At 41.7% G+C, this 17,882-nt stretch overlaps 1 protein-coding gene across 1 annotated transcript in view; it reads left to right on the forward strand.

Annotated features, from left to right (window-relative positions):
• Positions 1 to 17,882, forward strand: part of LOC110127198 (ATP-binding cassette sub-family C member 4-like) — a 173,325-nt gene that overhangs the window by 38,898 nt on the left and 116,545 nt on the right. The window contains 5 exon segments of the mRNA XM_070471119.1: positions 2,386 to 2,487; positions 6,444 to 6,533; positions 7,975 to 8,166; positions 13,693 to 13,787; positions 14,010 to 14,096. Coding sequence (XP_070327220.1) covers positions 2,386 to 2,487; positions 6,444 to 6,533; positions 7,975 to 8,166; positions 13,693 to 13,787; positions 14,010 to 14,096 — 566 coding nt within the window.

A 17,882-nucleotide genomic window follows, 5' to 3' on the forward strand; every position in this document is an offset into this window, starting at 1 on the left:
ATGGGAGAGGTGGTGTGGAGTGAGAACTCAGGCTGTGTTGATTGAGAGCCTGCAGAGGAGTCCTCAGACTACCATCCATCCATCCTGCCTCCTGCTGGATACAGGTTCAGGGCTGGGTAAGAGTAGCCGTTCCCTGTGGTGTTAGATTCTTAGTGAGCCTGGATGAGAGGAGGGAATGAGAGGCTCGCATCTCCTGACTGCTGGTCTTTGAGAGAAATGCAAGGATCCCATCTTCTTTTTCCTACACAGAAGCCAGTTTTTGCCATCAGTTTTTGCCAATTATTCTTTTGAAGGGAAGGTTGCAATCACATTTGCAGCTCTGTGGTGTGATAGATGAGAATGTCAAGGACTTGAAAGATGTTTATGATTTTTAGGGGAGTAGGTTACTGTTCAAAGGTGTTTTCTTTCTCAAACATCCCCAGAAGCTTTTTTCAGTTACCCTTGTGTTGGTAGGGATTTGGTTTTCCTCTGGGTCCTAGAATTACCCTTATTAAAGCTGCTTACAAGAATAGTTTGCTTTTCTGTCATGAGAGTGTCCTTGTAAGGCTCAGTAACAATCTCCTGGGGCTGCCATCACAGAGTAAGACAAACCACATGAACTAAAATCACAGTAGTTTATTGTTTCACAGTCTTGGAGACTGAAAGTCTGAAATCAAGGTGTCAGCAGGGTCACAACCCCTCTGAATCCCATAAAGGGGATTCCTTCCTCACCTCTGTTAGATGGTTGCAGACAAACCTTGGCCTTCCTAGGCTTGTAATTGCCATCACTGCAGCCTCTGACTCCATCATCTTGTGACTCTTCTGCCTGTATGTCTATCTCTGCATCTCTCTTATAAGGGCACTAATCATGTTGGTTTTCACGGTCCACCCTACTCCATTGTGATCTCACCTTAATTGATTATACCCAACAAGCCTATTTCCAAATAAAGTCACAGTTTGAGCTAACTGGGGTTAGGACTTCAGCATATCTTTTTTGTAGTGATATAATTCTCCGCATAACAAGTTCCATTGCTTGTGTGGTCCTTCCAGGGACCCAGACTCTTTCTCTTTTGTTACTCCTCTGCATGTGACCTTGACCCAGCTGGCAGCCTCCAAGGCCCAGGCCATGGAGTGGAGGAAGGTCCTGGTTGTTGTCACTCTCCACTGACCTAGATTTAGTCACATGGCTGCTCCTATCTGCTCCAGAGGCTGGAGAGAGAGGGCCTCCTTCCAGGATGCCACACATTGGCTACAATCTGGAATTTGTTACCCCAGAAGAATGAGAGAAGATTTCAAGGACACCCAACAGTCTCTGCCATGCATTCCTAGTTCTTAGGGGTGTGGGCAGTGGAGGTGGTCTCAGTTGTTTACTCAATTTCTCTACCACTGTAGTTTCTCTCATTGAATTTTTAAAACATCTAACATTTGCAGGGCAAGAGAGAGTTTTCTTGTATATGATTATGTTAGCTCTGTAGTGGTTCAGAGGACTTGGTTTTATTTGGTTAAATTGCATTGAATAGCTGCTGAGTGGTATGAAAATAGCAAGAAGTGGGAGGTGCATCCATTCCTGCCAAGGAGGAGAGAGGGCACTGACTAAGGAGAAGAGATAAGGGATGGTGAAAAGATGCTTGTGAAGTATTTTTAAGAGAAACTTAGTAAGAACATTTTCTTTTTAGAATGATGACAAGTGATAGTTAATGACAAGTAGTGATAATGATATAACTCACATGAGAAAAGAAGAGTATATACTTAAGTGCCCAGGTAGAGGTCACAACCCAACAGGCAGAGCCAGAGTTTTCATCTGGCATCTCTGCTGTAGGTCTTGTGCTCCCAGCCTGTCCTGTGCACCTGATTGCTGAAGGCCTGGGAATGGCCTCCCTCTCTTTGTTCCTAGCAGTGTCACATGGTGCTTGGCATCTGGTGGGACTCAGTAAATATTTATGGAATACTTTCCTACCAACTCCTTGTTTACTGTTAGCGGCACACAAAGAAAACAATAAAATGTCCAGATTCTAGATGTGTTGTGGTTTGGAGCCATACTTTCTCTTTAGGGAGAAACTCATACACTGAGGAATGTTGAGAAAATTACAGATAGACTCATGGCCAGCAACTCTCTCGATATATATCATATACGCACATTATATATGTGTACACATACACATACCCCTATATAAAATACTGTATGTATACTATATACTTTATTATGATTGTATATACAATATGTTGTAATAATGGCATATATTATTCTAAACATTACTTAGTATAGTCTGATGTGAGCCAGCACTTACAATTAGCAAAACAATATGTAGGCTACATAGGTTTTTATTACAAATTCCATGAAAGCATTTATTTTTGTTTGTGCTTTCATCCTACAGACTAAACTGTTTGTTTTTCCTTTTTCTGTAGAACTTTCTGTTACTTGATGAGATACCACAGCTCAACCCTCAGCTGTCATCAGATGGTGAAACAATAGTACATGTGCAAGATTTGACTGCTTTTTGGGATAAGGTAATAAGTCTTCCATTCTTAGATCATGACTGCTAATAAACAACTGTGACATAGATTTATTGGAGAGTTTTGAGATTTTACCCATGGTGTAAAATGTGACTTGCTCATTTACTGAAAGTATGTTATAAAAATTCTCAAATGAGGAATAAACTTTACAACTAACAAGATTAAGTGTAAACTCAGCCTAAAATGTTTGACATGTTGTTCTTTCTTTTGTTTACAAGAGAACTTTCAACATATTAGCACATCTTGAACTTTACATGTATTTGTATTGTTAGAATTTACAGAACTGGACAGAGAAGTGCCAGATTCTGAAGCCTGAACAGGGAGGGAGCTCAGTGTTTGGCCCTGAGAAACCGTGAGGTGTGGGGACAGGAAGCTGCTTGTATGTGGCTCATTGTTTCGTAGTCATAACTGAGTGAAAAGTAGTAAAATAGAACCCTAAGTGTCAGACAAGAAGAAAGGAGTGGAGAAGCTTAAAAAAATATTTCTCATGTAATAAAAATCTAGCTTCTTATTGGTAGATTTGTAATTCCTATAATAGCTGAGGTTTTTTTTTCTGGTGATGAAGAATAATTGTGATTTTTTTTTTTTTTTTTTTAGTATGTGAGTGTTTTATACTTAGTTCAGTTCTTTCCAGATAATTTTTTTTATTTTGAGGATTATTCTGATATTTTATCCAGACTTTTTGCTTTTAGTTTTTTGGGCATTTTACTAACAAAATTTAACCTCTCTTTAAAAAAAATTATGATCAGTTACTGACAGCTTTTTTTTTTTTTTAATTAGTTGGAGGCTAATTACAACATTGCAGTGGTTTTTGTCATACATTGAAATGAATTAGCTTGGATTTACATGTATTCCCCAACCCGGTCACCCTCCCACCTCCCTCTCCACCCGATCCCTCTGGGTCTTCCCAGTGCACCAGGCCTGAGCACTTGTCTCATGCATCCAACCTGGGCTGGTGATCTGTTTCACCCTAGATAATATACACGTTTCGATGCTGTTCTCTTGAAACATCCCACCCTTGCCTTCTCCCACAGAGTCCAAAAGTCTGTTCTATACATCTGTGTCTCTTTTTCTGTTTTGCATATAGGGTTATCATTACCATCTTTCTAAATTCCATATATATGTGTTAGTATACTGTAATGGTCTTTATCTTTCTGGCTTGCTTCACTCTGTATAATGGGCTCCAGTTTCATCCATCTCATTAGAACTGATTCAGATGAATTCTTTTTAATGGCTGAGTAATATTCCATGGTGTATATGTACCACAGCTTCCTCATCCATTCGTCTGCTGATGGGCATCTAGGTTGCTTCCATGTCCTGGCTATTATAAACAGTGCTGTGATGAATATTGGGGTGCACGTGTCTCTTTCAGATCTGGTTTCCTTGGTGTGTATGCCCAGAAGTGGGATTGCTGGGTCATATGGCAGTTCTATTTCCAGCTTTTTAAGAAATCTCCACACTGTTTTCCATAGTGGCTGTACTAATTTGCATTCCCACCAACAGTGTAAGAGGGTTCCCTTTTCTCCACACCCTCTCCAGCATTTATTGCTTGTAGACTTTTGGATAGCAGCCATCCTGACTGGCGTGTAATGGTACCTCATTGTGGTTTTGATTTGCATTTCTCTGATAATGAGTGATGTTGAGCATTTTTCATGTGTTTTTGTGCCATCTGTATGTCTTCCTTGGAGAAATGTCTGTTGAGTTCTTTGGTCCATTTTTTCATTGGGTCATTTATTTTTCTGGAGTTGAGCTGGAGGAGTTGCTTGTATATTTTTGAGATTAATCCTTTGTCTGTTGCTTTGTTTGCTATTATTTTCTCCCAATCTGAGGGCTGTCTTTTCACCTTGCTTATAGTTTCCTTTGTTGTGCAAAAGCTTTTAAGTTTCATTAGGTCCCATTTGTTTATTTTTTCTTTTGTTTCTAAAATTCTGGGATGTGGGTCATAGAGGATCCTGCTGTGATTTATGTCGGAGAGTGTTTTGCCTGTTTTCTCCTCTAGGAGTTTTATCATTTCTGGTCTTACATTTAGATCTTTAATCCATTTTGAGTTTATTTTTGTGTATGGTGTTAGAAAGTGTTCTAGTTTCATTCTTTTACAGGTGGTTGACCAGTTTTCCCAGCACCACTTGTTAAAGAGGTTGTCTTTTTTCCATTGTATATCCTTGCCTCCTTTGTCGAAGATAAGGTGTCCATAGGTTCATGGATTTACCTCTGGGCTTTCTATTCTGTTCCTTTGATCTATATTTCTGTCTTTGTGCCAGTACCATACTGTCTTGATGACTGTGGCTTTGTAGTATAGTCTGAAGTCAGGCAGGTTGATTCCTCCAGTTCCGTTCTTCTTTCTCAAGGTTACTTTGGCTATTCGAGGTTTTTTGTATTTCCATACAAATTGTGAAATTATTTGTTCTAGTTCTGTGAAAAATACCGTTGGTAGTTTGATAGGGATTGCATTGAATCTATAGATTGCTTTGGGTAGTATAGCCATTTTGACAATATTGATTCTTCCAATCCATGAACACGGTATATTTCTCCATCTGTTTGTGTCCTCTTTGATTTCTTTCATCAGTGTTTTATAGTTTTCTATGTATAGGTCTTTTGTTTCTTTAGGTAGATATACTCCTAAGTATTTTATTCTTTTTGTTGCATGTTGCAATGGTGAATGGTATCATTTCCTTAATTTCTCTTTCTGTTTTCTCATTGTTAGTTTATAGGAATGCAAGAGATTTCTGTGTGTTAATTTTATATCCTGCAACTTTACTGTATTCGTTGATTAGCTCTAGTAATTTTCTGGTAGAGTCTTTAGGGTTTTCTATGTAGAGGATCATGTCATCTGCAAACAGAGAGAGTTTCACTTCTTCTTTTCCTATCTGGATTCCTTTAACTTCTTTTTCTGCCCTGATTGCTGTGGCCAACACTTCCAAAACTATGTTGAATAGTAGTGGTGAGAGTGGACACCCTTGTCTTGTTCCTGATTTCAGGGGAAATGCTTTCAGCTTTTCACCATTGAGGGTGATGCTTGCTGTGGGTTTGACTGACAGCTTTCTTAACACTTAGGATATATAATGACATACACACCCTTAAGTCTCTCAGGAATATGACCTGTCATTGGCATGATGAATACTTTGTTCTTCTCCCTCATGTTGGATTGTGTGCTATCACATGCACTGTCATTCTTGTTTTCCTTACAGTATAAGTATTTTATTGCCACTGTTTATCCAGGACAGGTAATGCATGTAACATATAAAATTCAGGCTTTATCACTCTGACCCACAAAGTAATAATTAATTTCTTAATCCCCCCCTTTTTTGTTGTTGTTGGTGTTAAATTAGAGCTCTTGTAAAGTTAGAGCTTTGACCATTACTTATAAGAGTTAATTTACCAAGAAAGACTTCATCATATAAAGTGCCCTCTTGCTTGCTTATCATTATTGAGATTCATTGTTTGTCAAATGAAAATGGAGAGATAGTAGAGATTTCAATTTATTAGTAGAGGGCCAGGTTCATCATGTACTTAAGCTGCCACATCATGGAGATTAATGAAATAGTTAAAACCAAGGGTCATAATGAAAACATAAATGATTAAAAACTTCCTATATTGAATATTCTATTAAGTATATTATTTTAATAAGTTAGTATACATCATAAAATTTGCATTTCATGCAGGTATCTTGTCATTTCAACTACTTAAATACTGTGGATGTCTAGAGCTGTGTCCGTATGGATATCTGGTAAAAGAAAGAGCCTTCCTAAAATCAACTAAAGTTATTTTAGCCTCTTGAAGAGAGATAATTGGATGAAAAGGCCTCTAGAACATAGTATCTTAAAATAGGAAGGAGAAAAATGGGGGTTATATTAGCATATCTATGACTATTATGTTATTTTCCCCATTTTCTGGAGTAATTTGTGTTACTTTATTGAAACAGGTGCATTTTTATAAATTGATATTTGCAGGCATTAGGAACTCCAACCCTACAAGGTCTTTCCTTTACTGTCAGACCTGGAGAACTGTTAGCTGTGATTGGACCTGTGGGAGCAGGAAAGGTAAGTTGTGATGCTTTTTGACAACTTGATGCAATGCTGCAGCCCCTGTTAAATTCTCAAAGTTGAGGAACTTGCCTGATGGCCCAGTGGTTAAGAATCTGCCCTCCAATGTAGGGGACATTGGTTTGATCCCTGGTTGAGGAACTAAGATCCCACATACCATGGGGCAACTAAGCCTGTGTGCTGGAATGAAAGATCTTGAGTGCTACAGCTATGACCCAATGAAGCAAAACAAACAAACAAAATTCTTAGAGTTGAGCCCAGACCTATGTGTAACAAAGTTAGAATTGGGTGTACCTGGAACAGTGTTTCTCTAGGTGTGTTCCGTGGAGCATTAGTTTTGCAAGAAAGTTTCATGGCAATTAAATCTGAATAAATGCACACTGGGTTTTCCTTCTTGGTGCTTCACGTTGCACAGTTGGGAACTGCTTGTCGGGTGTTAGGACGTCTTAGTGAAGGAAATTATTTATGTGACATTATTCAGGATGGAATGAGACAGTTCAGTTCAGTCACTCAGTCATGTGTGACTCTTTGCCACCCCATGGATGAGACAATGGGGACTTCTTTTCGTCACAGTGGCACCTCCAGAAAGTCTGGAGGTTATAAAGGCTCTTCTGAGAAGCTCTGAGCATTTCCTCACATGACCTGACTTGATCCTGTCAGTGCACATGCAGTGAATGTGCAGCCACATGTTGGAGCTTAAGATACAGACATGAGCAAGACTCCGATGCCTCTGCTCCAGAGCAGCCAGGTTCTGGAGTGAGACAGATACGCAGGCAGATTATTTCAGCCCAGTGTGGCTAGAATTCTGATGGTGTGGGTACAGACACACCATCTGTGCAATGTTTAAGATTTGAAGGACATGTGCATGTGCACTTAGTCTCCTGTGTTTTGTACAACAAAATATAGAAATCTAAATGTGGGATGTGTACATGAAACGGTGCTGATTTCCTCTGTCATGGACTTTTGCTCTTCAGCATAGCAAATTTCAGAGTTCTTTTAATTAATCATCTTTAGATATATTCTTCATACATAGCTTTTTAAGAACTGGTATTTGTCAAGTAAAGGATACCCAGATCCGGGAACAATTTCTTTAGACATCAGATGTAGAAAATACACCTCCTGCTGACTGCTTTGCTAGTGAAGGATGTTAAACACTCCTCATTAGTCTTTGCTAAGTAAAGTAATTCATTTGGGGGAAACTTGGGCAGAGTGGATTGTTATATAGTAGTATTTTGTTAATGTTCTTTATCAGCCATTAGTTTACATTGACCAATAGTGTTATTTTCAATTTTTTGTTGCAACTGCCAGAGCTGTACTTCATCCTGCTGAAGGAAAGGGTTCTATCGTGTATCAAGCACCAGGGTGGGGTCGGCTGTGCTGCGGGGCATGTTCCATCCTGAGTGCTGCCTGTTCACATGTGTGTTGCCATCTGTTTCAGTCGTCACTGTTACGCGCTCTGCTGGGAGAGCTGCCCCTGAAGCAGGGGAAGGTCAATGTGCACGGGAGGATCGCGTATGTTTCTCAACAGCCCTGGGTGTTTCCAGGAACTGTGAGAAATAACATTTTATTTGGGAAGAAATACGAAGAAGAACCATATGAAAAGGTGATAAAGGCTTGTGCTTTGGAAGAGGTGAGTAATAACTTTTGAGTTGCATATACTTCAATTTCAAATAATGATACTGTTGGCTTAAACTACAAGGTTTGTTGAGAATGATTTTATTTTATTTTTTAATTTGAATGATCTTTGATTATATTCTGGCCTGGAGAATTCCATGGACTGTATAGTCCATGGGGTTGCAAAGAGTCAGACACGACTTTCACTTTCACTTTTTTCACTTAATATTTTAAACTGGCTTTCTGGGTAAATATATGAAGTCACATATGCTGTTGGTTTAATCCTGATGTGATAACAACACTCACAGAATGAATCTTTGGCGGGGGGGGGGGGGAGAGGTGTCTCATTCTGTGAAGTTTTATTCACTTTTGACTTCATTTTTAGTGGACAATTACAAAAATTTCTCAAAATAGCAAGCACAGTGTAATGAACCCTCACAGACCCAGCCCCAGCCAGTTCCAACCAGCAGCAGCTGGTGGCCAGTCCTGCTGCCAGCCCCACTCTCCACCCCAGATTATTCTGGAGATGATCCTGAACCTCAGATCAGTTCATCTGTAAACACTTCATTGGTTTTCTCTAAGAGATAAGAAAGCCTTTGGGAAACAAAATCACCACATTATGTCACCTGAAAAATAACCCAAATTCCTGAATATCATCAATGTTCTAGCCTGTGTTTACATGTTGCTAATCTTCTATCTTAGAAATCTCCTTGACCGTTGTTGAAATCAGACTCCTTATGAGGTCTGTCCACTGCATTCAATAGATACCTCCTCAGTCCCTATCAGTCTGTAGTTTTCCCTCTCCACTTCATTTTTGACTTGTAATTTATTATTTAAAGAAAATTGAATGCTTTAAAAGTTTTTTCTTTATGCTGAATCATTTTGTTTGGGGAGAGATTGTTTTCAGAAATGGCATTGAGTTTCACAGAAAATGGCAAGATGAAACTCTGTGTTGGGATTATTTGAAATTAGTGAATGAATGGTGAAAACTGAATTTACCTATAAGGAGAATATAAATTGGCAAGAAGAAAAAAATGTAGATACTGATAAATAATATGCCACTCGCTTGCATTATGAAAATAAGAATAACAGCTTTAAAGGGCTCCCCTTAAAAGGGTCTGTTCAGTGCAATCTGGACACTGTTTTTTTGTACTGTGAAGAAAAGACTCGAACAGACTTTCAGAGATGTTGTGTAGAAGCCTCCAAACCTACTTTCTGTGGAAATAGTAATTTTACTTGAACATCATAGATTGTCAGGTGAGTAGCACTTTATGATGATGTGAACAAAACAGAGTTGTTCATTTAATAAACTGCTATTCTTTTTCCTGGGTTCTTATTAATAGGAGATTGTGCATTTGCAGAAATGATGTCAAGATGGCAGAAATGAGCTAGAATTTTTATCAAATAATGTATATGTTGTATAAGAAAAGAGGAAGCAAACAGAACAGTGAGACAATAGCTCTGATTTATTTAGGGTCCATGTGCAAATCAAGAGGGTGTATGAGTTATTAATTCTTTATGAGTGTCGTCAGTGTTGCAATCCTCATTTTATAGTTGGTAAAACTGAGGCTTGGAGAGATGAAAAGGCTCACCTGAGCTTTTGCAGCTCAAGTTCAGATCCATTTTTTTCAGGACCCTAGATTCCATGTTTGTCTTCGGTGCTGTGCTGTCTCTCAGTTGAAGAAGTTTATAAGGAAGAACTTTTTAATCAGGACTGTTTACTTCATCCATGTAGTGGATGAAGGTGAGATGTAGAGTAAACAGATCTCAGGCATTTCCTCTTTACCTTAATCACATCCAGCTCCTGATGCCCAGATCAGACTCCAGAGACCCAGTGCAGGGTGTGGATGTTTCTTTCATGACCTTGCTTTTCTGGTGAAGCTCAGCCCTGTCTTTCTTCCCACATTTGGTCATCTCTGGAGAAGAGCAAGTGCTGGACAGTGGCTGCCATTTAGCATTTTCCCTGGGGGCCAATGCTTTGCTGCAGCCACATGGGGTGATTGAACCAATGACTCGGGCAGTGCCTGGGGCTTCACCCACCCTCAGTGGGGCATGTGTAACAGACTCTGGTGGGAAGAGTCCCTGCAAGACTGGGCTGCACAGTGATTCTTCTGTACTTGATGTGACATTTATAAACATGGACTGCTCTCTCGTTCTCTGTGGGTCAGGACATGGAGTCTGTGCCTCTTGTGTCCATTCCCTCCTTGGCAGGAAGGGAGGCTCAGGGAAGAGAAGCAGCAGAGGGCAGAGTTCTGGCCCCAGCTTTGTCATTTGCCTGCTGAAACTTTGGATGCATCCATTACTTTCCTGGGCCTCTGATGTTTCTGCAACAAAATGAGGACATTTGGTCAGAGGGTTTTTAAGAGGTTTTACTGCTGCTCTGAAATGTTACCTATGACTCTGATTGGCAAGGAGTAAGCAAGGTCTTTAAGATATCTGGGAATGATTTAATGAGTTATGAGAGCTTCTGCTCATCTCTTTTTGGAATCCATGTATCAGTGGATGTGCATAAGATGGTCACAGATAATTGTGGCATCCTAGAGTTATTTTGGCCTGTTGGCACAGAGGTGGCATGTGTAGTAGAAAAGGCTTGGCTTTTTGGAGAGAAACAGTCCTGGGTAGTAACTCCAGGTGTTTATCTCAGTTTCATTTTTTATTAAATGGGGGAGGGGTTGGATTATGGTAAAGGTTTTCAGTTGAAATCTTGGCATGTTTGCATTTTATAGGCATTGTCTATATTAGCTATTGATAGTATTATAGATCTTTTCTCTATGTCTCTCCATCCATATAAATATAATAAAGATTTCATTTTATAATTTCCATACCTCCATTTCCTCCAAATCCTGGAGGATAAAAGAAAGAAAAGCAATATTTCTTGTATTACATATGTAAATAACAACCAGATGTATTGTACTTGATCTAATTGAAATAAATGTTTAGGTTCATTGATCTGAAAACTTTTCTCTAATCAAATAGGGAGATATGAAATAATCCCATTGGCAACATTGGTTCAGGCTGATGACGTCAACTCCAAGGCCCAGGAGTCAGAAGGCTTAGGGGTTGAGTCTCAGTTTCTCTGTTCACAAGTTGTGTGGTTTTGGCTGATTGTCTGATGGAGATAATAGTACTATCAACCTTATAAGGTGGTTTCAAGGATGAAATGCAGTCATAATTTTAAAACACCTGATTACTAGGGACATAACAGGCATGCTATAAATGTTAGAATAATTTTGAAAATAAATTAGCTCTCAATTATGAGCATAGCCAGGGCCTCACGTTCGATCTTTATCAACTATTTCAACAGTCTGCTCTGCGGTGTTAAACTTTCAGAGTGCAGTGAACCTGTGTGTGTTTATGCATCTCTGTGCCTGTCAGGGAGGGTTCTTATATGGAGACAGTCTCTTTCTTCTCCTTTTGGTCATGTGTTTTGCATTCCGTAATTCACACCAAATGGTGTCCCACTGTTGGTTTGCTGAGAAAATAGGCATCAGTCACCAATAGCAAGTTACAATCAATTCCTGTTCTTTTTCCATTTATGGAAGTCATTCATACACTGCCTTAGGTTCTCATAGCATCCTTGAGTTTAGTGACTCTTGTTTCTGTAGCACATTCTATAGAAGAGAAAAGTGAGACTTAGGGAGATCAAAGGACTTGTTTATCATGGAGACTCCAGTGTGTCACCTGCTTTCTCCACAAATTTGGTGAACTAGAGACAGAGAAATGAGGGCATCATCTGCAGAAAGGTCCTGCTGTGCATCCTAGATTGATGCCTGAGGGGTTTTAGTAGATAACAGACTCCCTGCAAACTCTCCTTGTCTGTGCCAGGATGTGTTGAGTGGTAAATTATAGGTAATCTAAGATTTCTAATATAATAACTGTGTAACTTAAGCCAGATTGTTTTCTTGACATTTTGGAAGTGTTATTATCATCTTTTCTTTTTTTCCGCAGGTACTCTGATTTGTCTATTTGCTTTTCCAATAGTATTCGAATATAACTTTTGATAGATTCTCAGATCCCCAAGTCAAAACTTCATGGGACTTCCCTGGTGGTCCATTGCAGGGGCCACGGGTTCTGTCCTTTATTAGGGAACTAAGATCCCCCATGCCATGTGGTGTGACCAAAATAAGTTAAAAAAAACAAACTTCATATCCTTCTTAGCTTTCAGTTTTTCCTGCTCCCATGGACAGGCATTTACTCAGACCAGATGATCTGGGTGTCCCTGGAACACAATGCTTGTTTTCCTTTGTTTTTTTCTTGCCCAGACTGATATTCCTTATACAGACTTTGTCAGTCTATCACTTGCCTTAAGTATCACTGTGAAGACATGGGTCATGTGTTACACTTTCTCTGAAGGTGAGAAGCTGAGCCTGAGTTCAGCAAAATGTCTTTTGAAGACACACTTATTTCTTGACAAAGTAAGTCCTGTGCCTTCACCTCCTGGGCCACCAGCTCTCACACCTGTGTCTCTAGCACAGACCTTCACACCTGCATGCCCAGCTTCACCATGACATCATCGAATGGTCATCTCAGCTTGCCCACAAAAGAAGTCTCCTGAACCTGCCTCCACCATCTTCCCCAAGTCAGTAAATGGAGACCCTGTCTTTCCCCTTCCTCCCATCCCAAACACCATAGTCCTCCTCTTCTCTTAAATCCCATACCCATCCCGTCAGCAAGTCTTACAGACTCCACCTTCCAAATGTGTCTGGAATGTGACCCTGTCTCTCCATTTCCAATGCTTCCACTGTGGTCCTGGCCACCGTCATCTCTCCCTTAGATTATTTCAGTAGCCTTCTCACTTGTATCCACCCTCACAGTTCTGAGCTTACTGTCTGTTTTCTACAAAGCACAGGAGTGAGTCCTTGAAAACCTTAGACCACATCAGTCGTCCCATCCTCCTGTTACTGGGAGTGACCCCAGGCTCCTCCTGCTCCATCTCTGCCCTCACTCCCCTCATTCTCACTCTGCTCTCCTGCCTCCTTGTCCTGACCCCCTTGGGCATCTCCCCAGGGCCCCTGCACCCGCCCCTCCCTCTGTGAGGAGCAGCCTCTCTGGGTCTGCATGAGCCCCTCCCCCAGATCTGCTCACCCTCCTCTGAGCAGAGCCCCCGCCCCCCCCCCCAATGTGGACTCACTTCCCTCCTTCACTCTCCACCCCCTGAGCCGGCTTCCTTTTCCTTCTCATCCTCAGTACTTGCACTAAGGTTAATTTTCCATATTGCCTGTCTCCCACCATGGGAAGAAACTCTGGGACTTTGTTTCCTCGTGGCTGAATTCACTGTGCACAGAACAGTGCCTAGGGTATAGTTGATCCCAATAAATATCTGTTATGATGGTTGAATGCATAAATGCTGTGAAAAGCTATAGAATAAAAATGAATTTAAAAAACCCTGAAAATTGTTCAGTGTTACAGTTTAGTCACTATGAAATATACCCGTTGCTGTGGATCAAACATTATTTGGAGAATTGATGTTAAAAGATTAGGATGGCAGAAGGAGAACACATTTTACATCTTTTTCTTTTTTCCCTTTTCTATCTTCATGTAGGATTTGCAACTTCTGAAGGATGGAGATCTAACTGTGATAGGAGACCGGGGAACCCCTCTGAGTGAAGGACAGAAAGCCCGGGTCAACCTCGCCAGGTAAATGGGGTTTCAGTTGCCATCCTGCCCCTCCTTCTCCATGACTCCTAGTGGACGTGAGCACGCAGACCCCAGTCACTGGGTAGTCTGTATGAAGCAGAGTCTTGGTCCTTTCCCTGGGCCCCAGGAATGAACATGGAGTTGTTGGACGCTGTCATGATTCAGAGATGAGACCCAGGGAGTGTGAAGTGTCCTCTCCTGATGTCTCTCTACGTTTTCTAGAGCCGTGTATCAGGATGCAGACATCTACCTCCTGGACGATCCGCTCAGCGCAGTGGACACAGGAGTCAGCAGGCACTTGTTCGAACAGTGAGTTTGCTCCTATTTTCTATCATTTCTTCTTTCCAGGAACCCTGTAGAGATCAGGGAAGGGAGCTCAGGAAAGCCTTTGTGCTTCAGGAGACTCAGCTCACTCTGCCCCCGTGCCCCTCTCCCCCTCCCTTCCCTCCACAGAAGATCCATCGTAGAGAAATCTTGCATCGTGATGAGGTTAAGAAAGGAAAATATAGAAGGTACTTCCAGTTTGTGGAAGCCAGTGGGGTCCATGCTTTAGGGAATGAGGGATAGATGGCAGATTTCCCAGTGACCTGCAGCTGATGAATCCAAACCCCAGGAATAAGAAGAATGACATAGGGTTTTTAAATTGGAGAGTGGGACTCAGTAACTTGGTACTTGGCTGTCAGTCTTTTCCTCTCATCATGTGTTTAAGATACATTAGAATCAAAGTTTTTAGTACTGACACAGGGCTTTCATGGAAAGGCCCTGCTGGTTTATGTTTATTCTGTAGGTTTGGAAACTTTTAGTAAGGCCTAGAATTTAAGAATGATTTATTCCATATCTAAATATGAATTGTTTGATAAAATGAGGGCATTGCCTCAGGGATGCTTACTAGAATTAATATTTAGACCTATGATGTAGAGTTAACCTGAATGTGAAACTCTGTATCTAGAATCTGGCTGAAATCCTGACTCACTTTGTGATCCTGGAATTTGTTGTCAGTGGTTCTTGCCTGGCAACTGAACCCCTGAAGCAGAACAACTCTGATGCTCTTCTGTGTATAACGTGTCCTAACACACACACTGAGGCCTCTGGTGGAGTCTAGGCTGGCCTTTTGGAAAGCCTCATGAACTTGCTTCTTCTAAAATAGCCTCCACATTTCCCCCATTAGTAGTTTGCTTGCTGCTATTCACCTTTTTAAAGCCAATGAGCCCTTCCAGCTGCACTTATTAGCACCCTGCTGTATGCACTGAGATCAATGCCCTTACAGATGTTACTGCACAAAACTTTGGTTTACAATGAGGAGAGTGAGTCAGGAGAGGGAAAGGACCCACACTGGGAAGAGTAAGGGAGACTAGGATGCCAAGCTCTCACTCTTGGCTCCAAGGAACCTGTCACTATGTCGAGTTTGTTAAGAGAGATGCCTGGGAAAATGTCAGCAGAGTCAAGGTTTAGAGGGTTTTGATGCAGGATAGGAAATGCTAAATGGAAGTGGAAGTGGCAGCTGGAGGCTTTCACTGAAGTTGGAAAGCTCCCTGTGCCTGGGGCTGGGCGGGCAGTGCCCTGGGGCCTGCAGGCTGGGCAGGTGTGTGGAGGCTGAGAAGAGGACCCAGTTTTTTGCTGAAGGAAGAATAGAAGCTCAGGTGTGGAGGGAGGAGGAAGCAGGGCTGTGAGGAGGACAGCAGGCACATCCTTGCCTGGAGGAGGTGGGGTGTTCAGCAGAAAGAAACTATTTGGAAATTCTCGCTATCAGGCCCTGTGTTAGTTTGCTAGGGCTGTGTCCATCCAGGTTGCTCTCACAGGAGACCAGAGCCTGGGCAGCTTAGAAATAACAGAAATTTATCTCTCTTGGTTCTGGAGGCTGGGAAAGTGCAAGTCAGGGTGCTGACAGATTCAGTGTCTGGTGAGGGCATAATTCCTGTGTCCTCACATGGTGGAAGGGGTGAGGGGGCCCTTTTATATAAAAGGGGTATGGTCCCTTTTATAGGGATGCTAATCCATTTCACACAGGCTCCACCCTCATGACCTGCTCACCTCCCAATGGCCCCACCTCCAGAACCTCACAGCGGGTTAGGTTTCAATGTATAGATTCTGAGGACACAACATTCAGTCTATAGCAAGCTATCACAGATGCAAGGTTGGGGGAGAAGTGCTTATATAACAGAAATCCATTTTCTCACAGTTCTAAAGGCTGGAAGCTCACAGTCAAAGTGTGGGCAGTTTGGTTCCTGCTGAGACCTCTCTCCTTGTCTTCTGATGGCATCCTCCTTGCTGTGTCCTCCCATGGTCCTCCCTCTGTCCTCCCATGGTCCTCCCTCTGTTCATGTGCACTTCTGTGTCTCTGTCCTCTGTCTTAGTCTCTTCTTCTAAGGATACCAGTCAGATTGGATTAGGCTAACCCTAATTAAGGGTGACAGTTACCTCACTAAAGCCTCTGTCATCAGATTCTAAGGTACTGGCAGTCAATTTGTCATCATATAAGTTGAGAGGGGTAGTGAAGTTCAAAGAGACTACAGCAGATCAGTGGTGTGTTTGAGAGAGAGATGTGTGAGGAGTTCTGAGCTCTGGATATAAGGAGCTGGGATTCCACATCCACTAAGCAGGGGTCATGAGGCAGGCACCACTGAAGTCTGTATGTAAAACATACTTAGTGTTGGTGTGATTAAAGAGCTTTGCAGATGGATGGTGGTGATGTTTGCACAACAATGTGAATGTACTTAATGCCACTGAGCTGTATGCTTAAAAATAGTTAAAATGGTAAATTTCATTTTAGTGTATTTTATCATACACAAAAAGTACATGTTAGCATTGAATCTTTCAGAAAACAGGAGAGCAGGGTAGCTGACACATGGCATGGCCTCCAGGTCTCTGATCTGACACCTCTTTCCCACCCTCTTTTGATTGTGATTTGATGAATTTTCTCTCATTTAAGGCACCGGGTGGCTCAGATGGTAAAGAATCTGTCTGCTATGCAGAAGACATGGGTTCGATCCCTGGGTTGGGAAGATCTCCTGGAGGAGGGAATGGCCAGTATTCCCACTCCAGTATTCTTGCCTGAAGAATCCAATGGCCAGCGGATCCTGGCAAGCTGCAATTCATGGGGTCATAGAGAGTCAGATATGACTGAGTGACTAACACTTTCACTGATGAATTTTCCTTTAAGAAGTGCCTTGTGGCTATTCATAAGTTCAGTGATGGGACACTAGTACTGCGACAGTAGTTCCTACCTCCTACCCTCCTGGCATCACGAGTAGCTTATTCTCCCTGTTCCCAGCACACCGCCCTGAACCCACAAATGTCTGTCATCCTTTCTTATGTGCTTTTGCTTGCCAAGTGTCAGTGTGCTGATCACAATAGCTCTCCCAAGTTCTTCAAACATGGGAGGTATTTATAAAGTTCTCTCCAAACTTTGTGTTTAATAACCTTGGATGTACACTTGATAGAAGTGAGCTTGCTAATCCTGTTGTTTGCCAATCAGAACCATATTCCCTGAGTTAACATAGAGCAGGGATCACAAAGACAGTTTACAAAATCACTCAGCAGCAAGTGGATGTTGCTGCTGCTGCTAAGTCGCTTCAGTCGTGTCCGACTCCGTGCGACCCCATAGACAGCAGCCCACCAGTCTCCTCTGTCTCTGGGATTCTCCAGGCAAGAATACTAGAGTGGGTTGCCATTTTCTTCTCCAGTGCATGAATGCATGCTAAGTTGCTTCAGTCGTGTTTGACTCCAGCAGCAAGTGGATAATGTTCTTAAGTTAGAAAATTGGATGGAACAATGTGCTATGAGAAAACATGGTCATGTTGAAACTTAGTTGGGGGAGTGTTTTGTATAAAACATGAGTGAATCACACTCTACCTTCCATTAACACTTTCCTTCAATCATGACTATATATCCAAGACTGTTAAGGTTCATGCGTTTTACAACTATATGTTGTTAACATTAAGTGGGTTCTATCACCTACAGATGGTGAGAACCCTTAGGTGAATAGATGCAGTCTCACTTGTGTCCAGCTGTGGGTCCTGTCATGGTTCAGCCCCACATTACCCTGCATCATCAGGTCTTCAGGTCTATCCTAATCAGACTCCCATGCTGCCATCT

Source organism: Odocoileus virginianus, chromosome 8 (assembly GCF_023699985.2).
Source record: "Odocoileus virginianus isolate 20LAN1187 ecotype Illinois chromosome 8, Ovbor_1.2, whole genome shotgun sequence".
Taxonomy (NCBI): domain Eukaryota; kingdom Metazoa; phylum Chordata; class Mammalia; order Artiodactyla; family Cervidae; genus Odocoileus; species Odocoileus virginianus.